Genomic DNA, 23,268 nt, shown 5'->3' on the forward strand with positions numbered 1-23,268 from the left:
ATGTGCATCATATTTTTATTTTATTAGAATTCATTATTCATTCAATTTCATCAATAAATCACATCAAAAATCTACTGGCTTTTTGTTCAAGATTGAATTTTTCTGTCTGGTATTAACATACTTTTAACCCTGTTCTGTTTTATGACATGTTGCACATATTATTCCACAGCTGGTTAATTCAGTTTAATTAACTAATTTGGCAAATATCAAAAACACATGAAATAGCACTGACTAGCTATGATGACAAAACAAGCTTGATGCATAATCTGTGCGTTCAAATTGTACTGAAGCAATAAGATACAAAACACACCTTAATTTTCTTCAACATTCTGCTATTTATTTTTAAATATTTGGTCTTAACTTGGAATGTGAAGCAAGAGTTCCTCAGTCAAAATAAATGACTTAGTCATCAAATATTGCACATTTTCACAAAGAAATTGTCACTGAAAAGTCAGTTATTAAAATAAATATTTGATTTGCATACAACATATGTACAGGCAATCAGAAGGAAATTTCAAAAGTTTGAAATATTTTCTAGGAAAGAATATATTATTTTCACAGATGATATACTGGACAGCAATTATCAGACTCTTTCCAGTGAATATTTTTTTAACTTGTCCAGAATGGAGTATTAGCAATGGTATATTATAATGTGTAACCTGATTAATCCAAAACATAGCTAACCCATACCAATGAAATAACAATAAATATTGTTTTCTTTAAAGCTTAGACTTTTCAGAACATTTTTCTTCCCTTGAGTATACATTAAAAGAAAAAAGTTTTCTCAACAAGATGTCAGTTGTTATGAAAATAACTTTATGTTATGAATATGAATTTCAAGTTTCATCTCAATGTCTGCAAGCCCTAATATCAGAGTAAAAAAGAGATAAGCCCAAATCTGTCAAAAAAGGTTAGAGGTCATACCCAGGAGAGTCCAGTTACTATTAATAAAGGCTAAGGCATCTTGGAACAACATCATACAGAACAACATTAGAAATACTGGATTTTTTACAAGGCTGACACTTATGCTACCATGTATTTTCTGCTCAATTGTAAATCGACAAAATCCAAAATTAAATGTCACAAAAAAAAAAAAAAAAATCTAACAAAATTTGTATTGGTCTTTTATATCTTTGTGATATGATAAACTTCCCTGTTGCTTTTACATTTAGATAGATAAAAATATTTTCCCTAAACAACCACAGACATTAACATCCAGTAATTTTAATCTGAAAAAAATCCACATCAGTAATCATTTCCCATAGATTTGTATAGCTTACAGGAGCACCACAAAGTCACTTGGTAAATAAGGCATAATATTCTTTACATCCAAGCACAGAAAATCTGTGAAAGTATTAAATACAAATCTGATTCTGTTCCCATCTTATGGTTCACCGGCCTTTTTTAAAGTAATCATATGTGTGTGACATTTTTGTTATCCATCAAATGGTCATGAAAATGGAGGAGATGATTCATTTATTTTCAATTTCTTTATGATATACACCAAAGAATGAAGAAAACTTATACAGAGGCAATATGCATCAAATCATAAAATTTCAAATAAATTTCAGATTAAAGCAACAGAAAGTTATGAAAAAGTATTTGTTCTGTTTTACATAATTTCTTTTTTGGATTGCAGTTTTTAGGGGGCATTTTCATTCATCCTAACTCTATTTATTTATTTTTTAACATTTATATTTAAAAAAATTTGATTTCTCTAAGTAGTCAACAAATTCCTTCAAACTCTGCATACTGCCTCCTGTATATGTGATAATTTTATTTAATGAAAAGAATTCATGTCTCCATCTTTATAAAGGCACTGAATCATTTTGTTTGAAGAGGAGATTTCACGTTATTTGAATAACGGTATTACACTCTTAAGCAGAAAAAAATCTTTTATACATTTGAAATTAAAATAAGTGTATGAAAAAAAAGGTACAAAATACATGTAACTTTTGAAAATAATTAATGCACATGTACCAGTCTCAAGCCCATTTTGGAATACACATCCATACAATGTTAAATGCACTAAAAAGAATAAACTGATTGCAACTTACATACATCACACTACAGAAAGAATATAAACAACATTTACCCAAACAAGAAAACAAAACAAATTTGTACAAAATGGAGTTCAAACAACTTTCAATATCAAGATCTATTAGCTATCACAAAAACTTATCCTCACTGTATGTAACATGACAATGAGCAACTGAGAACAAAAAATATATAAACAACAAAAAAATCTCGAGCACCAATGACTCCCCTCAACACCTAAAGTAGAAACATTAAATCTCATCTATTCTTTAATAAGAAATACTTCTAAGCCCATATTTCTCATTTTTTAATACTGAAACACATACCGGTAAATCCACTTGTATCTAACCTTTAACATGTTAAAACTGGCCCCAAAACCATAAACCGAGAAAAGACTTTAATTAAAATTTCAAATCTGTTAGTATTCTTTTGAAATAATCAAGAAAATAAAACCGAATCTTCATTAAGTGTTTACATTTGAATATTTACAAACATGCAACTTTTCAAACATGTTTGTTGAATTAAAATCAAGATATTCAAAATCTAAATTTTGACTTACTCTGTTCATAGTTCATGGTCTTGGGGCCTGGTCTTATTCATTTCTGATAGCAACCAATTCTAAAAAAACATATCAGACATCCTGCTCCAAAAAAAAAAAAACCAACCAAGAGTTCATTCTTATACTTCCCTGAGGTTAATTTGATCTCTGTTTTGGGGGGTGTTTTAAAGGGGCCCAACTTTTCACTCATTTGCAAAAAAAAAAAATGATACTAAATATAACAGAAATATATTAATAAAGGTAAAAGTAGCAAGTTTCTGCATTGCTTTGAGTGATAAATTTCTAAATAGTATTTAAATAGACAACCTATGACTACAAAATTATACATATGCAGAATAAATGAATACAACAAAGGAGCATCAATGATATAAGGTAGTGTTGATGAGATGATGTCAGTAACTGACAAGCAAACAGACAAGCTCTCACAGAGCAGACTGATCCTGACTGGCTAGAACCGAAGGAGATATACGGCCGGAGTCCATAGCGATTTCACAACTGTGATGCCTTATTCTACCCTTCTTCTGTTTGGCTATGGCACAATCTTCATGACTTTTACTTTTGCTTAGATTGCGATGTTTCTCCATGCTTTTGAATTCCTGCTGTGTGATAAGTGCAGTTGTAGATACAGCTTTACGTGCGGTCTCGGTTTCCTTAAGGACAGGCTTGTCACTCTCCACTTCCGGTAATGAAGCAGCTAGTGCCTTCTCAAAAGCTGAAGAATGATCATTAAAGGTCTCTGGTGATTTACCACAAATGACTTCTTTAAATATAGGATTATTTACTGGTTCAAACACGGACTCTTCATTTAAATCCATCTCCTCGGAATTCTCATTCAAACTTTGGGAAACAATTTCATCTGTTTGAAAATTCTGCAGGCTGACACGATCAGAGAAGTGAACACTCTGTTGTTCTGATCCACGATCACTGGCCATTGAACGCTTACAACGTCGACACTTATGCTTGTGATCATCCATGGAAGAAAGACGCACACTGCACCCAGACACCGGTGAACTCTGACCTGATTGATTGCGAGGTTTCTCTGGGACGTTTCTCTCAGAGTAGTCCTCTGGACTTTGAGTCTGTGAGGAATCCACATCAACCTGGACTTCATATGGTGATGTCCCTATAGAAGTGTTGTCTCTGTCCCTAAAAAATTTTTTTCAACAATACATTACACAAAAGATCTCCAAGTAAATCTTTAAAATATTTAATCCTACAGTATCAAGCTATTAAATTTTAATAGGTACTGCATACAGGGAAATTTTCACCCCAATTTTGTTTTTGCCCCTTTTGCCCTCTTTCCAAGAGAGCAAATTTAAAACAGGGCAAATTCATCAAATCTTTTCAATTTGTGTCTGAGCAAATTTAAAATGGGCAAAATTGTTTGCAAGTGTGAGAGGGTGATAATATGCGGCGAAAATAACTCTATACACTATATCACTTTCAGGTGCCACAATGTGCAATAAGAATGTTATGTATAAAATTACTTCATTATTTATGTATGAACAACCATAACAAGAGTAGAGTTACTTTCAGGTAGTTTAATATAGATTTACTGGATGATCTGTAAACCTGAGATCATGCCTCTATACCTGTATCCAGCTATGGATCCCGCCAGAGCCTTTGTACTAGCATTGTCCCCTATAGACACAGTTCCTGACTTTTCTCCAATGCTGAAATTAGCTGAACCACTACTAAAGCTGTTTCTCTTCTGTAGATTTGAAGACACATCTGCTTGCACTTCAAGTCTGGAGTCAAAATAATGATAATTAAGAAATGAAGATTTAAGATATCTGTTCACAATATTAACCTACGCCACCTTTCACTACAAGGGCCATGATGCTTGAACTTAGCAATGCATTTGTATGAGTCTAAGTATGTGTTGCCTCTCTGTTCTGAAGAACACATTAAAGATTTCTTCTTTTAAATCTTGTGTAAAATGTTGACCTCCTATTATAGCTTTACCAAAGCCAGAGTGGCCACAATTTAGACAAAACTGAATCTGCACAACATGAAAATGCTAAATTTTAAGCTGGCAATTTTCAAAACTGTCTATAATACCTACCTGCATTTAAAATCCAGATTGTCAATGATGTCATACATGAATATTATTCAATTACAAATAAAATCAATATTGTAACTGATAATCAGCATTCAGTGTGGTGGATAATCAGTGTGGTATAAATTATATACCGATAATGAACATAGAAGTTTGGTCAATTATTGACATTCTACTCCTTTGTACTTATTCATCCAGCAGTGACACTTCTTATTTACTTATTAAACCAAAATTATGTTCTTTTTTAAACTCATAATCATTAAATTTGTGTATGTTTTCCCTCTCTTTCTTTTGTTAAAATACAACAGGTATTCTTAAGTTCAAACTCAATTTCACAAAGTGAAAAATAGAAATATACAGTAGAACTTCGGTATCTCAAACACTGATATCTAGAATACCATGGATATGTCAAAGTGTTTTGGAAGTCCCAACTGCTTATATTCTTCAAGTATTTTACCCTTGATATCTGGAATCCTTGGATATCTCTGTTTTTTCTCTGTCCCATTGAGTTTGAGATAATGAGGTTTGAGTGTATTTGCAAAATACTATTACATGTATGTAATAATAGCTGAGATGGTGAATACATGGAGAATATCTATATGTATTATTAATGTATATCAACAGTTCCTTCTTTTCATTGCTGTTTTATTGAATTTACAAAATACATCATGTGTACTACATGTGTATTAATGCTATGTAAAAGTTTCCTTCTTCTATCATTTCACTAACACAGCAGGTGATGTTTACTTGAATTCCACCTTATGATATATATTTCACATGTATAAATAAGACCTGCTGTTCATCATTACATGCAACTTACTTTGACTGGAAAGCACTAATGAGTGAGGCCCCCTCACATATACTGCCATTGAGACTGAGTCCTCCAATGGCCCGAGTACTGGCAGTATCCCCCTCATCTCGAATTACCCCTATCCTCTCCATGTGGCTTCCACTGGCACTCAAACTGCTTGTCATACCAAGCGAGGCATCCCCAATACTTGGCCCAATGCTAGGGTTGGCTACATTATGACCTGTTCCCACACTTTGATTATCTGGAGATAGGAATTAAAAATTTCATCACTGTCCCAAAACACTTTTGGAGACAAAAATTAAAAAACAAAATCTTAAAATCTTTGCTTTTGAGATAAGAGGTTTATAGAAAGAAACTCCTTTTGAGATGAGTGGTTAATAGAAACAAACTCATTGCTTTTAAAATGAGTGGTTAAATTTTTGTTTATTTCCACATTCAGATACTTTGCTATTACAATTCAAAGGAAATGTTTGTACAATAAGAATACACCCAAACTTTTTTTTTTAACACTGACCTAAGTGTTGACCAATGGTTCCTGCTGTATCATTTTCTTCATCAAATTCAAACCTGACACCACCCTTTCCTGACGTTGTGACCCCACAGCCTCCACTTCTACAGAGGGAGATGGGTACCACACCATATACATATGCCAAGAGGATAGGAACTCCTATTGCTGTAGCAATTAGAACATAAACCTATCACAATACATTCACCATCCCCAATTACAATGAAAACTGATTAGAAACCTGTACATTACATATTACAACTAATAAAAATTATCTGAAGGACTGGGAATGCTACTTAAATTTGGTCTTTGACTTTATATACAATAAAATCAGAAAGAACTCCATTACCAGTTTTTTGTTAACTCTCAAGCAAAAAAAAATTAATTGAATCTACCCCTGCAGATACATGTATTATTTCACTGGAAATAATCAAATGATAATGAAAAATAATTTTTCAGTAACTTTTAATTTATTATTTTCCTTTTGTTTACATGTTATACATATTATCAATATTTTCAGAGTTTTGAGATGTTTGTTCCGCTTTCCATAGAGAAGACATTTCACTGATGCTTATTCACTTACCTACAGTTAGTCCTGCCACCACTGGGGCAACAATGACTGAGGCGGCTACCCCTCCAGTTATAGCCAGGTTACGTTTATGTTTTGATGTATACACCAACTCATACTTTGAATATATCTACAAGTATAATGTAATGTCATATGAATATCAAAGGAAAAATTAGACAATATTTATGGTTCATAGGGTATAAGTAATTCACATTCCTGTTTCATTTGCATGTAAAGAAAATTGAAGTGTTGATATTAACGTTTTCCTATTTGCATTACTTTTACTACCTATCAAAAAGTAAATGAATTAAATAATTTGTATCAACAGGATCAATTTATTTCTAAATATTTCCATAAAGATGTTATCATACACCCTGATACAAAGGAGGATTTGATTGCCTTAGGTTATCATTTCTCACCTTTCTTCCTACCCAGACTGGAATGCCAATGATCATAGCTGGGACAGCGATTCCTGCGATCAGTGTAATCCCCACAGGAGCCCCCACCAGAGTCCCAAGCTGCCACAGAATCTTCTTCTTTCTGCTCCATGGTTTCTTACCCCAAAATGTGCAACCGGAAGGGCTGCAATGTGAAAATCATACATGTACACAAATATTAATTAGCAACTCAAATCTGTTCAAAATTCTAGTTTGGATGTATAGACATACATATAACACTGAGTAAATGTATAAGTAAAGACTTGACAAAAAATATATGACGGTAAACTCACACTAATGTACCCGTAATTCAATTAGATGTAACTTAATTATGCCACCATAATTACACTGTATTTCATTTTTAAAGATAAACTCAAAGATAGCCCAGTGTAAAAGAATCTGATGTCAAAACAATATACGTTACATAAAAGAATTGTTCAAATCTCAAATATTTACTCAGAACATTATTCATGTTGATTTACTGCACAGGGTAAGGGATTTGATCACAAGACATAAAATATAAGGTAAGGGAATACTCTGGTTGTTCCTGACATTTCAAAATGATAACTACAGTGATATTGGCTGCATATTTTCTTCTCTGGTTGCAAAAAAAATCAATATGGCAATAACACAGATACAAATTGAAATGGACAGTGTGCCAGACACTGCATTTCATCAAACGTGTCTAAATCAGCCTTGACTTTCTATCCACAATACAAAAGAGAGACGAACACATAAGCCATTTCACAAATGTCATGACGGTAAAGCAACTATAAATTCCCAAAAAGCCAGTGGGTCATACATGTATTTCTTCAAACAGAAATTAGTACTCCAAGTAAAACTATAGATATCCATTTAGAGTTTATACCTAAGGTAGTGTAAATCGGATATTTCCTTCATACAGAGCCAGCAGAACTCGGCACCACACACCGGACAGGCCATATGGTTACAGGATCCGTCGTTCATCTTCATAATAAATGCCCCGCACCGTGGACAGGGCTTGATGTCATCCTCTACAGAGATACAAAATATACACAAGTAGAAACACAAGATAGTAATGATGTTACAAAAACAGGAAATAGATTTTAAGCAATCTCCACCAAATGAAAAGATTTTTTCTTTACACAAATTTCTTGGAAGTTTATGAAATACTGTTATCATAATTGAAGGTTCTAAAAGTCAGCACCTTTCTGATTAAAGTAATTCATAGATTCTTTTATCAACATAGAAAATTACATATAATTGCATAAAAAATCTATAGAAATAATCAGTATTTTGTCCTTTTGAACAGAATTTCACTAATGGGACAGAATTTTTTAAATATATATATTTTCATGAGTATGATGCAATATTTCAGTGCTACAATGTAACAAACAAAGCCCTCCTTGGCTGATTATAAAAACCTACAAACTTTACTTTAGGTAATAGAGAGGTTGAGATTTCATACGTGTACAGGTACGTCTAGTAGGGGAATTCCCTAAATTTCTTGCGTATTACATCATCAGTTTTGGTGTTGATAAGTTTTCTTTTTCATGCGCATCAAAAAGTTCGTTGACAAAATGCTTTGTTTAATGGGAAAATCTTATATAATTGATCTCAAAAGTTTTTTTAAAACTATACTTTGCTAGTTGTAAGGGGGTACATAATAAATTTATCATTATAACAGTAACTTGATCTGAAGAGCCGTATCACGTCTCGTTGACAGGCGCGGATCATCAGATCAAACTCAACACTTCGCGTCTCTTTGATCTGATGATCCGCGCCTGTCAACTCAACGTGATACGACTCTTCGGATCAAGTTACTGTTATAATAATGTATATATATTACAATCAGCAACAAAAAAAGATTAGACAGTGGTCTTATATGCCTGTAAAATGCCTTTTTTTTGCTCAGAGGCATGAGAGACACATACTGTTGTGTAACTCCATGTCAGGGCCATAAGTTGTTGTGGTAGAGCGCATGTTGGGTGACCTTTCTGCCCTTGCCGCATCACAAGTCTTGTTTGGGTGCCAGTGTTGTTTACAATGGTAACAAAAGTGTGTGTCACATCCTGGCCTCTCACATTTAATCTTGGGACACCCTGCACAACCTGTGGCAATCACTGCATACCTGTCAATAACAAAGATCAAACTGTCAGATCTGGAAAGAACACAAGAGCTAATATAAGAATCTGGACCCAGAAAGTGGGTATAAATAAATGACATAATGGGACTTTTCATGCAAAAAAAAATCACTTCATGTATTGCAAAGTTTAAAGGGGGGGCTTGGATTTTGAACTACCTCAGTGAGGATGCTTCCATATCAATATAACAAATAACTTTGCTGTTCTTGAGCAGAAGATTTTTAAATATTTTTTTCCTATATATTCCCTTGTTAAAAATTTGATCCCCAATTGTGGACCCTCCCTACCCCCCCCCCCTTCATTTGAACAAACTTGAATCTACACTACCTGAGGATGCTTCCATATCAATATGACTAAACATGGCTTTTCTGTTGTTGAAAAGATTTTTTCCTATACATTCCTATGTAAAAATTTGATCCCACATTGTGGCCCCACCATACCCCTAGGGGTTATGATTTGAACAAACTTGAATCTACACTACCTGAAGATGCTTCCATATCAATATGACAAAACATGGCTTCGCTGTTCCTGAGAAGAAGATTTTTCAAGTTTTTTCCCCTATATATTCCTATGTAAAACATTGATCCCCCATTATGGCCCCTTCCTACCCCCAGGGGTCATGATTTGAACAAACTTGAATCTACTCTACCTGAGGATGCTTCCATAACAATATGACAAAACATGACTTTGCTGTTCCTGAGAAGAAGATTTTAAAAGTTTTTTCCTATATATTCCTATGTAAAACATTGATCCCCCATTGTGGCCCCACCCTAACCCTGGGGGTCATGATTCGAACAAAGTTAAATCTACACTATCTGAGAATGCTTCCATATCAATATGACTTAACAAGGCTTTACTGTTCTTGAGAAGAAGATTTTTCAATTTTTTTCCCTGTATATTCCTATGTAAAACTTTGATCGCCCATTGTGGTCCCACCCTATCCCCAGGGGTCATGATTTGATACAAACTTGAATATGCACTACCTGAGGATGAATCCACATCAATATGACTAATTGTGACTTTGTAGTTCTTGAGAAGATTTTTCAAGATTTTTTTCTATATATTCATATGTAAAACATTGATCCCCCATTGTGGCCCCACCCTACCCCTGGGGATCATGATTTGAACAAATTTGAATCTGCACTACCTGAGGATGATTCTATATCAATATGACTACTTGTGGCTTTGTTGTTCTTGAGAAGAAGATTTTTCAAGATTTTTTTCTATATATTCCTATGTAAAACTTGTAATGATTTGAACAAACTTGAATCTGCACTACCTGAGGATGATTCCATATCAATATGACTAATTGTGGCTTTGTTGTTCTTGAGAAGAAGATTTTTCAAGATTTTTTTCTATATATTTCTCTGTAAAACTTTGATCCCCCATTGTGGCCCCACCCTACCCCTGGGGGTCATGATTTGAACAAATTTGAATCTGCACTACCTGAGGATGATTCTATATCAATATGACTAATTGTGGCTTTGTTGTTCTTGAGAAGAAGATTTTTAAAGATTTATTCCTATATATTCCTATGTAAAACTTTGATCCCCCATTGTGGCCCCACCCTACCCCAGGGGGTCATGATTTGAACAAATTTGAATCTACACTATGTAATGAAGGTGTCACATAAGTTTCAACTTTTACAGCCCAGTGGTTCTTGAGAAGAAGATTTTTAAAAGATACCACCAAATTTTCACTAATTCTTAATTATCTCCCCTTGGAAAAGGGGGTGGCCCTTCATTTGAACAAACTTGAATCCCCTTTACCCAAGGATGCTTTGTGGCAAGTTTGGTTGAAATTGGCCCAGTGGTTCTGGAGAAGTCGAAAATGTGAAAAGTTTACAGATGGACGGACGGACGACGGACAAAATGTGATCAGAAAAGCTCACTTGAGCCTTCGGCTCAGGTGAGCTCAAAAAAGGGAGAGTCTGTGAATACTCATATACTCAGGGAAAAAGGTAAAGTTCTTAAAATTTCAGAAATTGCAAGTTTATTTGGAATTACAAATTTAATTCACGACACAAACCCCTCCTCAACAGTACATCTTTGTTCACTTCTCTAGCATTGGATCTTCGTTAAATTGGTGAACAGATAATGACATGGTATGTAATAATGTTCATTTTAATTACCATATACAATTATTGCTGTTTTTGAGGACAATACGATTATTTAGGCATCTGAGGCAAACACCATATTTAAGCAGAATTTTAAGCAAGGATTCAATTTTGGCATTATTGGCTAGGGTTCTGAGATCGCTAAAATTGAATATCGCTAACAATTTATTCCATATCAGGTTTTATAGCTATCTCCCTCACTTCTCACTAAAATATATAACTTTTTTTGGATAATTCGCTAAATTTGCATCTTGCTATACAATACATGTAATCATTTTGATTGACAAAACACAATAATTGTTTCATCATATGATTCAATGATCAAATGCTGATGTTGTTACTTAGATCATGTACATACAAATTTCAAAACATCATAAGCTTATCAGAAAAACTTCAAGAGATTTTTAATCTATGCATATATGGATGGAAAAAAAAAAAATAAAAGTACATGTGGGGATATGAACTTTGTACAAACAATAATACTCTCATGAACTTCGAAACTGAAAAACATTTTTTAAATGATTTGAAAAAAAAGAGAAAATTTTCTGATTTCAAACTAACTACCTGGAATCATCAGCATTCTTTGTAAATTGTTGAAGAACAACTTATTTTTCTCAAAAACTAGTGTAAAATAATGAAAATTTTCAAGATATCTGTTTCTGATTTTCAAACAAGAGCATAAGACTCTCACCTTGACAGAATCCCAACAAGAATCCATCAATGGAACAACTAAGACTTCATGAGAACGTTATGAGAAAATTATGGATTTAAAATTCATCTTTGAAAACATATATCATTGTGCAAGTGATCAAGGCAATATTCAAACTGTTGTTTCACCTATTTAATATTAGAGGATTATTAGAGGGTATTCAAATCTTAAAAGTTGAAAATATCAGGCACACTGTGAGCATTTCTGCCTGACAGTGTAATGTTCACATGTAATTTGTACCTCATGATGTCTTTTTGCAGAACCTTTTCCCTCAAGCATTCAATGTAGGATCATTAATAAGGATTATAGTGACGATCAGAAATAATCCAGTAATGACGTGACACATAACACATTATACAACATGAGATCTAAACCAAAAATAGATGTTATGAACAATGCCAGATTCTCTGTAAAAAAGGGGGGAGCATATTGATCTACAAGAGTTCTACTTCAAGTCACTCTTACTATATGAAGTCTCTAACTGGTCACCAATTCAGAATTTCTTGTCAAAAACAAATATTTCACTTGAAATGGCAAAAACATTTCGTGAATAACACAAATATATTGTAAAATTAAAGCTGCGAGCAATGAGCTGACAAAATGATACCCCCCACCCCCCAAATTAATATCCCCCACTTTCAGTGAAATCAGGGGACAAAACTTAACTGCACAGAAATGTCAGGGTCCCTTTTTCTACAATGAATTTTAATAAATCTACAATGAATTTGATAGTTTTCAAAAAGGACAGATAAATAAATTGTGTGTTACCAGATCCCCTACCTACTCTTCATTATATGAATTGACACTGAAATTTTTTTTTTTAGGTTTACTTGTATACTTTTTAGAAGAAAATTCTCGTTTCACTATTAACAGGATTAGAAATCCTTATTTTGGTCTTTTATGTGTTTTAGAAAACACATATCCTATGTTCTCCAACAAAATTTCTTGCAAAATCTCAAAGAAAATGTAAGAAAATGTTATCACCAGGGACAACCTCTTTGCAAGATATGAATTTTCGACCTTGACCTTTTGACCTTAAAATTAATAGGGGCCTTCTTTAGGCCATAAGCATGATAAGGAGCTGTAAAATTTCATTCCAAAACTTAAAGGCTTTTTGAGATATCATCTAGAAAGGAAAGTGTTACACAAAAACAGAATGACAGATAGACAGAACCAAATTAGTATCCCCCATTTTCATTGAAAGCAAGGGACGAAAAAAAAACTAAAGTATTATTTCAAATTTTAATTGTCTGAAAATATGGCAATGTTTTTTCTCTTAGGTTTTCTTAATGTTTCCTTATGACATAATGAAACTTACTTATTTTTCTTTAATAAACTGAATTGACCAAAATGTCCAATAACCAAAACATTTAGTAAAAGATTATTTTTTCCCTAAGCAGCTGACCTACAATAACATCATATGGGATTAACTATTCAAATAATACCCATAAAGGTCTGTTTTGTGTAAAACTGAGTAACCACACTGGGATCAGATAAAAGGATAAAAGAATTGATCATTTGAGACACTTTGATTTCTGAACATCAAACAGACAATTAGTACTACCAATTTTTATAACCAAGGTAGGGGTGCAACGATACACTTACCTCACGATACGATACATATCACGGTATTCAGTTCACGATACGATATGTATCATGATACATGACAAAGTTAAAAAGTCTTTCAAGTTTGTATCATTTTTTTTTTAAACTTGACAGGGTTATATAAAATGTTCAAATTTTTAATAATAATTAAAAAAAGCTTTCTGTTAACTTGAATTGGATTGTTAGGTAGTTCTTTGAGTTGTGACAATATTCTAAACCAATGATGAACATTTACTAACAGTGAACTACGGGGACCTTTCCTAATAATCTTCCTTTTAAATTGGAATGAAAAAGGAAGACATTCATTCTGTTATTCCTTTTATTTACATAGAAAACCAGTTGTCATATTTCTCGTGTTAACACGTCTTAGTCAACAAAACAGCGAATTTTCATCGAAATACACACGTGATAAAATATCGTGTATTACCAAAGAATACGTTTAGATCTAAAGGGTTTTTACTTTATCATTTGTCTTAATATCTATTTTAACAACTTATAATCACATTAAGTCAGAGACATATAAAACCCAGGGTTTTATATGTCTCTGATTAAGTCCTTCTCCGTGTTAAATCTGAGGTCTGTAAGATGATGGAGATAAGTTCAACTGCCGTTAATGCGTTATCGACGAACTTACGTTTTGTGCGGAAGGCATTTTGAAATTGTAAAAAAGGGAACAAAATGGATGATTCGGATAATTATGGACCAATTGAACCGAACCGCAATATCAGTTTAGTGTATCGTGAATTGAACCGTGGAAAAATATACCACGATATACCGTCAAACGGTTTATCATGGCACCCTTAAACCAAGGTGATTGGAATGATAAAAATAGATATCTTTTTTTTCTGATAAAATATTCAGGGACAATAATATCTAGTGCATAAGGCCTATTTCCTTACTTGCATTTTGTTAATCAAAAATTCACTCTTTTTTTTATATCACTAAAATGAAGTAATGACCTTGGCCCCTAACACATCAGTGACCTCTTGCTAAAAATCACATCTCAGCACAGCAGCTTTAATCATTCCAGTGTATAGATTTACTTGAATCTGAAATATTTAAACAAGCCCAAGAGAACATCACATGACAATCCATTGAATATAAAACTGGTTCTTACCCACAATCTGGGGCTGGACACCAGCGAGTGTCAGGATCAGAGACAAGAACACGGCGGACCATGAAATCCTCATATTTATCCATCAGACCCTGGTTCTGAAGGATGTTCTGAATGTCATTAGGGTGGTACTTCTCTGTGCACTCCGGACAGGATATGTTAATGCGACTCTCGGTGATTTCTATTTTTAAATATGTCTGCAGACATGTGCTGCAGGACCGATGATGGCATGTCATGATTTCTGGGAAATCCTCAACAGGTCGCTCTATCAAACACAGGGGGCACTCCCTCATTCCCGATGCAGAACTCTTCACTGGCATATGTTCTGTCTCTGGGACAGTCTGGTTCATGATGAGAACCGGATGGGCAGGCTCTCTTTCAGAGGAAGCTGGACTTAAGCTCATCTCAGATTTACCAGAGTCTGAGTCTAAACTGATCCTGGACTTTGATTTACCAGTTCTAACTCCAGGATAAAAAAGTCGTCTGAGAGAAAACCGACTTAGTCTCCGGCGCTCTGAACCACGGGAATTACCAGACGAAACAGACATGGCTGACACTGCATGTACTCCTTCTGAATCTCTTTTCTTCATTTCAATGAATATTTCTTCCTGTAATAATAATAAATATGATGAAATACAGTGCACAATATCCCATCACATAATTCATAATGAATGGAATTCTCATTTCCTGTAAATGGTAAACCTCTGGCACTTAATGAGAGGCAATCCATGTTCACGTACAATCACTTAGAATCTCTGAAATCTCCTCCTTAGAAATGATGTCTTTAATTATAAATGGCCAATACTTTAACATGTACAACCTGCTTTTAACATATCACATGAACATGATGAATGTAATCAGAGGGTGAAAGCGAAAGTGCTATTTCATATATTGCCTCTTCACACTTTAAATAAGCAGAATTTCAACAGTTCAAATAATGACTTAGCCCTTGGTACAATATATGTATCTTTGTACCCAGTATTCCAGGAACTGAAATAAGCTGCTTAATCATGTTAATGTGTGGTTTTAAGTGTTATGCATAACACAAAGGGAAATCCCAAATACATCTGTTTCTAAAACAGGATTTCAAAAATATATATCAAAAAAAAAAAAAAAAAAAAAAAAAAAAGAAAAACCCAAGTTTTTATGTTTTTTTTTTGTTAACTGTACAGTAAAACTTGGTAATAAGATTAAGTCACTGTGACCTTGATTTTTTCTTCCTTATAATAGAGATTCTTTACATCAATATAAAGAACTTAGTGAAAAGTCTTCATTAAATTTTTATTATAACCTAGACTTCCTTAGAAGTCAGATTTTTACTGTATATAATTGTTGTTTTATTTTATTTAAATTTTTTTTTTTTTTGAATGACAGAATTTTTTGAAAGCCTGGACTCTACCTTAAACATGTTATGTATAATAACAGTTACTGTTAAAATTTAATGTTATTCTTACTTGTATTACACAATGTAAAAACCAGGAACTGAAATGTAAACATGTACACTAAGTCTTGATTCCAATGAAAGATTAAGTACTGCACTACATCCTTAGTACTTGATATACATTAGACAAGTTAGTACTTTTCATCATTTACTTAAATTATCATGCTTCTTTTTATCGAAAACACACTTCAGCCACCACAAAAATAACCTACTCTTATTGTAATCTTATACATCCATACTCCAGTCCAAAACTGACTACTCACCAAAGCTTGTTATCTTGTAACTATTAAGTTTTTAAATAATTTTTAGTAACATATTGTTCATCAGAAGAAACCCTCAAGATGTCCTATGTAAAATATTTCTGATAAAATACTATAGTAGGTAAATACTGTTCTGATTTATTGGACCTTGTTTGGCTACTCAAATGTAAAACTGAATGTTTTGCTTTTCTTAATAGCAATCAAACTGCAGAATTCTGGTTGGACTAAAACTTTCAAGAATGTTTACATAACTAGCTCCCTTTTCCACCTGCTGACCCCAGAAAAATATTTCTAATATTCCCTGCTATACATAACACCTCAATATAGATGATTACAAACATAATATACAGATACCTTTACTCCATATTTTCTATATTCATTCCTGTCAGGTTCTGTCTAATTTTTCTTTATTTTTTTTTTACCCACAATTTATAAACGCAGTGTATAAATAGAAATATTGGGATGCTAAATTCATGAGAAAAGTCATTTCGAAATTGTTACATACATAACTAAAAATTTAAAAATCTACTCCTTGCATTTCTAACTTTTATGTAAGCTGTGTAAGTTGTGAATGAATTAGAAAATTCTTGGCAATTTATTTACCTTTGTGGAAAGATTGATCATTGAATGTTCATATTGAACAAACTTCTGAAATAAATTCTGTACCATCATATTTAATGCACATATCTATCAAAGTAATACACAATAAAGTAAAAAGAAATAGGGGTTGGGAAGATCTTGAAAAAAAATCCTTTCATAGCAAAAGGTGTCATTTAACAACAAGAGGTACTGTGAGCACTGAGCTCACAAATTATACCCCCACTCCATTTTTTGCTATGGGAAAGCCCAAATATCTGTTTGATCAAAACATTAAGTAAATGGTAAACAATGGCATTATGTAATAATGATTCTATGAAAGTATTGTTAAATTTTATTCAGTGGTATAGGAGGAGTTGCAGATAAGGGATGGGCACCCCTGATATTATAGAAAGAATGACAGTGCCAATGTGTTGCTATGAGTAATCAACCTGAAATATATATGTGTCCAATCAAAAAGTAAAATAGGAGGTGCAAATGGCACTGTGTAATTAAGATTCTGTAAAAATCTCATTAAATTTTATTCAGTGGTATAGTAGGAGTTGCGGATAAGGGATGGGTACCCCCAATTTCATAAAAAAGAATGGCAGTGTCCATGTTTTGCTATGGGAAACCCAAAATATGTGTCCAGGGCTCAACATTAACAATTGTTCGATTACCCGGGGCAAGTAAATTCTCAGTTTGGGCAGGAGCAACTGTCAACTTACTTGTTCAATCGGGCAAGTGAATTTTTCTGAGAGAAATGTATATTATTATCTAACTTACATTAATTTATAAATGTAAAACACTAGTGCTTGACTGACATTGCTTCTGCATTCAGAATCACTTGGAAGAATTTCTAGATTATACCGTTCATTTAACCAGAAGTCTCTGATGAGACTGTAGCTCTACTGGTTTGTACTTAAAAGTAGCACTTGGACTTGAAACTTTGCAACAGCAATACATAGAATAATGATCCTTGGTGTAGTCTCTTTTTGTTTTATTGAGATTTTTGTATTATCAAGATTTAATGCAATCAGACTAAATCTGTAGAAGGAGTAGCCTTTTAAAAGAATTTTACAGAAATTTCAATTTTAGTAACCATGACAACATCATTCAACAAAATCACAAAAAACAATAAAGACAATTTTGTATCATAGTGTAGTCTACTTGTGTGCCAAGTTACACTGAAATCGGATCAAAACTTTAGGAAGAGTAGCATTTTGAAAGTTTTTCACAGAAATTTCTATTTTTAGTAACCATGGCAACACCGTTCATTGGAATCAAAAACCAATACACAGAATTATGTATCTTATTGTAGTCTACTTTTGTGCTAAGTTATATTGAAATCAGACCAAAACTGTAGTAGGAGTAGCGTTTTGAATAGGGATGTCAAAATTGTCAATAATTCATATTCAAATATTCGATAGGAGTATTCAAATATATTTGAATATTCGATAAAATAAATAAGTCTTGCATTATATCATATATATCTTCACTCTTGTGTCAGCTAGTACACGTTTAATCCATTATTTTGAAATAAAATATCATGTATAGTCTTGTAAATGTGCAGTAATTAAAGTATCTTTATATGAAATATTTCGCAATGTATTGTAGAATATATTATATATACATGAAGTTTATACATCCAAAACATAACTCACAATTTTATTGAAAATTCAAAAGATTAATTGATTGTCTTGCCAAAGACTACACTGATAACTCCTACAGATTTATACCGCATAAGAACAACTATCTGCTGGAGAAAAATTATCTTAATTAATATATTATGTTTTGAAAATAAAAACAAACAACTTTAGAGCAATTATTTTCAGTTAATTTCCTGATAATGATTTTAATTATATATACATAAACAAGGAATCCACGCGTTTATTGAAAAAAATTGTGTCCTTTCAACAATACAAACTGAATCAAGAGGAATATTTTAATTTTGTTTTAAATCATATGCTCGATTTTTTTTTATCTGATTGCAAGAGGGCCGGGATTTTATTACCAACGACATGGCAGCGAGATCTGAAAACCCAATGGATGTCCATAAGTTACTGAATTTCCATTACCATTCCTCTTAAAATATTGCCAGACATTTGTTTTTGAGTAAATGACTTTTCCTCTGGAACACATAATTCAAATTAAAATGTAATCAATTAAAATTGATTAAATTTTTAATAAAACTTGACAGATTTTCCTCTCTTTTAAATACACGCATACTTAAAAAAACGAATATTCAAATCATAAATTCATATTCGAATATCAGCTCATCGAATGAATATTCGAATATTCGTTGACATCCCTAGTTTTGAATGTATTTCCCAGAAATCTGTATTTTTAGTAACCATGGCAACACTGTTCATTGAAATCAAAATCCGATATACAGAATTATGTATCTTAGTGTAGTCTACTTATGTGCCAAGTTATATTGAAATCAGACCAAAACTGTAGGAGGAGTAGCGTTTTGAAAAATTGTTTACAGACGGACGGACAGCCAGACAGACAGACGGACGGACGACGGACACCTTACTATCGCATAAGCTCTTCTGGTCTCTGACCAGTAGAGCTAAAAATCAGGTTCATTATTCTGTTTTCTTTGGTTTTCTGCTGTCTTTCTTTGGTTATAATGCTCAACGTCTAACAACTTTGATACCTACTAGGAAACTAAATTCACTTAATACACTGACAGAATATAGGTAACACGACCTATCCTGATCAAGATATATATGTATGTTTCATAGCAATGATCTTCCTTTACGTTGCATCACAGTTATCCGAAAATCAAAAATCACAAAACGATCCTACTGAAAATGATTTTCAAAAATATGATTTATATTATAAATGAAATGGGGGGGTAGTGATGCATTGCAGTGTGTATTAACACATTTAATTGACAAGGACAGTGGTATACATTTATGTACAAATGTATCATCCAATTTTTTTTCAGGTACCTCAACTTGCCAAACTTACTGTTGTGTATCTAGTCACACTTTTTTCTTCTCATAACATTTTCAGTAATAAATTATTTTTTTCCTTCCTAATTTGGGCAACCAAGTTTTGCATTCGGACAAGTCAAAGTTTGAGATCACTTGCCCAAAGGGCAAGTGAATCTAAAAGTTAATGTCTATCCCTACTGTCCAATCAAAAGATAAAGTAGGCGGTGCACAACGGTTCTATGTAATAAAGATTCTTTGAAACAGTGAAAGTATCATTAAATTTTATTCAGTGGTATAGGAGGAGTTGCGGATAAAAGACAGTACCCCTGATATTATAGAAAGAATGGCAGTGTCTATGTTTTGCTACGGAAAACGCAAAATATATGTCCAATCAAAAAGTAAAATAGGAGGTCACAATGGCACTATATAACAAAGATTTCGGAAAAGTATCATTAAATTTTATTCAGTGGCATAAGAAGACTTGCGGATAAGAGATGGGTACCCGACGCATAATGGATGGACATAGTCAGACATACACCCCCATCACTATACACCCCCCGCTTTTCAAGTGGGAAATAAAAAAATAAGCATGATGGAATATAAATTAAATATTCTAAAATCAATAATGAAAATTATAAAATTATAAAAGCACAATACACTGGATTTCAAAAAGAAAGATTATGATAAACATCAAATGTGAATATTTAAGTTCAGATTTCAGATCTAATGCATTACAGGATGAGGTAAACAGAAAAAGACAAATTTATATCAAAACTGATTTTACAGATAGTCTTCTTTTTTTGGTTTTAATTATTGTTACCCACTGGAACAATTACCAAGAATTATCCTAGATGAATCCATTACATTGGTATTTCGGTAGACAGACACCTCGGCCCAACGACACCTCGGCCCGTCACATTTGACACCTCGGCCCTGACAGGTCGGCCCAAAATTATTGACACCTCGGCCCATACTGAAGACACCTCGGCCCAAGGAATTTTTTTTTTCAGAATTATTATCTGTATTCACTATGGTAATATAAATATATGTATGTTTATAATGACGATATGTATACGATAAACAGGGGCAAATAATTTCAAAATAGATTAATGATATAAAGATCTATGTCAGCTGCTGACAGTGGGAGATAGAAGGTCTATTTATTTATTTATTTTGTTGCTTATGAAAATGCAACTTTATTCATTTCATAATGTTAAGAATTCTTTTACTTAAAAATCACTTTGTAGTAGGGGCATATTGTACACGTTAACCTCACAGATAGAAATTACGTTAACCTGATAGATCTTCGTTGCGTAATATTAGAGCATAATGGATATATTTCCCTAAACCAACCAAGGTAGATATGTGGTTTGTACCCAACAATTGGATTAATTTAGCCTGCTCGTAATTAACTCCATCCCACATGACACGCGCTTGAGACGGCAAAGGATGCGCCATGTCTTCTTGTTTGTTTAACGATTAGCACTTTGGGATGGACAGTCTTTTATTAATTACCGCCAATATTTATTCATTTATTTTCTTTTTTATTTCATGGATATATAATAATATAATCCGTCGCATTTAGTCCCTATAATAATAAAATACTTCAGAATATATTAAATAAATATGTTTTAAAATAATACATTTTTGTTTGTGCCAAGGTGTCTTTTACGTGAGCCGAGGTGTCTCAAATCTTGGGCCGACCCGTCGGGGCCGAGGTGTCAATGGGCCGAGATGTCGTTGGGCCGAGGTGTCTGACATTCGGTATTTCCATACTATAGTAACAAGGATCCTTTCCATTAACTTCATTAAACATGTTAAACAGACACAGTACAGATTCTTTTTAAAACCTCTTTACGTGCGTTAACGGATATAAAACACCTACTCGGATGCTTACAATCTTTCTAATATATTGAAGTCCGTAAATGGAATAAAAAGATGTAAATAACCTGGTTTCACTACATTTCAAAACATAGTCACTGTACTGAATGTAGCATCCATGATCAGACCTTACTCTGGAAAAAATATTTTCATCGCATAGTGGAGATTATAACAATAACCTACATTTAATACCAAGAGGTTCAACCACCTAATTAGCCTAGTATTTTCCCAGTACAGTAAAGTGTTTTCCTTAATCATGAAAATCTAAAAATAAACACCACTTACATATTCATTGTTTAACATACCTTAATCTTAAAAATATATATAAATGGTTTCCTTATGTTAATATATTGGGTTTATTCCTTGTCTCCTGTTGAGATATTCTTCCGAACATCTCCATTTTTCCGATTCCTTTTCGCAACCGTTGATGACAGTTAAAACAAAATGGCTACACCCTGCCGGAAGTGCATACATAATAATGCTTATATTTTCTATGGTTCATTTTCTATTTTCAATACAGCCCCTACAATGGATTCAAGGGAGGAAAAATTAAAGTTTGTACATTTTATTAAATATAATTTTTGTTGATCTCTTAACAAAACTGAAAAATTAACTGAAGGGTCACCAAGTACAAGAGAACTAGTTTAGCTTTGCTAGTGCCCATAAGTTGGCGGATCAAAGCTTAATCCATGGGGCGTCCAACTATGATAAAATTAGGCTTAGATCAAGAATCTGGGGGTCGTAACATAAAGCTTGCTAAGTTTTTCACTTAAGTAGGGTCATAAGTATGTTTTAGGTGCAATCTTAAGACCTGCCTAAGTACTACTTAAGTATGTCTTAAACCGTAACATAAAACGGACTTAGGTAGGTCTTAGCTAAGTCAAACTTATGTTCAAAATATTTGTTATGAATCATCCTAGTTTTTCAATTCATTTATATATATTTGTAAAAATGATTTAGTTACGTTTTTAATCACATATATATTAATGCTGACGTCCTTACTTATCGGATTTAGCTAGGTTAGATTAATTTCGTATTTAATTAAAGTTAATTCTGTTTAAATTATTCGAAATAGTTTATACAATGTATTTGAAAAGAAATATTGCACAGTCACAAAGTGGCACTAGTGGTTCATTGTAAATGCGTGAATATTGTTTATCACTCGAGACTGCGATGTTTTCAGTTTACCGTTTGTTGTTATTCTTTCGTTTGACAAATGTTCACTTGCTTTCAAATTGTCTTTCTCGCAGACATGGCACGATAACCGAACGTCTATGTACTTGAAATTGAAACTCTAATTTAAAAAAAAGTGCAAAACAAAAGGGACATTTTGAATTTTTTTCCTCCCATATCAGTAAGAAGAAAATGCAGCCGTTTTATGATATACTTATTTACAATTTAATGAAGGATGGAAATTAAAGAATTGTTTTCAGAAAATAATTTTTCATATATCTCCAACTTATCAACAATCTCTCTCTCTCTCTCTCTCTCTCTCTCTCTCTCTGGAACGTTAGTGAACGGT

The 23,268-nt window shown here is 33.0% G+C and overlaps 1 protein-coding gene across 2 annotated transcripts; it reads right to left on the bottom strand.

The window, feature by feature from the left end:
- Positions 1–348: 348 nt before the first annotated feature.
- Positions 349–22,202, bottom strand: LOC133190056 (E3 ubiquitin-protein ligase RNF19B-like). 2 transcript variants are annotated; one of them, XM_061325538.1, is made up of 10 exons: positions 22,052–22,202; positions 14,647–15,251; positions 8,890–9,086; positions 7,845–7,989; positions 6,959–7,121; positions 6,555–6,669; positions 5,981–6,139; positions 5,476–5,707; positions 4,189–4,344; positions 349–3,742 (listed from the first exon to the last, which is right to left on the bottom strand). In XM_061325538.1, the coding sequence occupies exons 2-10, from the start codon at positions 15,231–15,233 to the stop codon at positions 3,019–3,021; spliced, it is 2,478 nt and encodes an 825-aa protein (XP_061181522.1). In that variant the 5' UTR covers positions 15,234–15,251; positions 22,052–22,202; the 3' UTR covers positions 349–3,018. The 2 variants fall into 2 exon arrangements, with proteins under 2 accessions (XP_061181522.1, XP_061181515.1); XM_061325531.1 differs by lacking the exon at positions 22,052–22,202 and having other exon boundaries at positions 14,647–15,367.
- Positions 22,203–23,268: the final 1,066 nt, after the last annotated feature.

This window comes from Saccostrea echinata, unplaced genomic scaffold (assembly GCF_033153115.1).
Source record: "Saccostrea echinata isolate AGI-Se365-2 ecotype Australia unplaced genomic scaffold, CSIRO_AGI_Sech_v1 ptg000001l, whole genome shotgun sequence".
Classification (NCBI taxonomy): domain Eukaryota; kingdom Metazoa; phylum Mollusca; class Bivalvia; order Ostreida; family Ostreidae; genus Saccostrea; species Saccostrea echinata.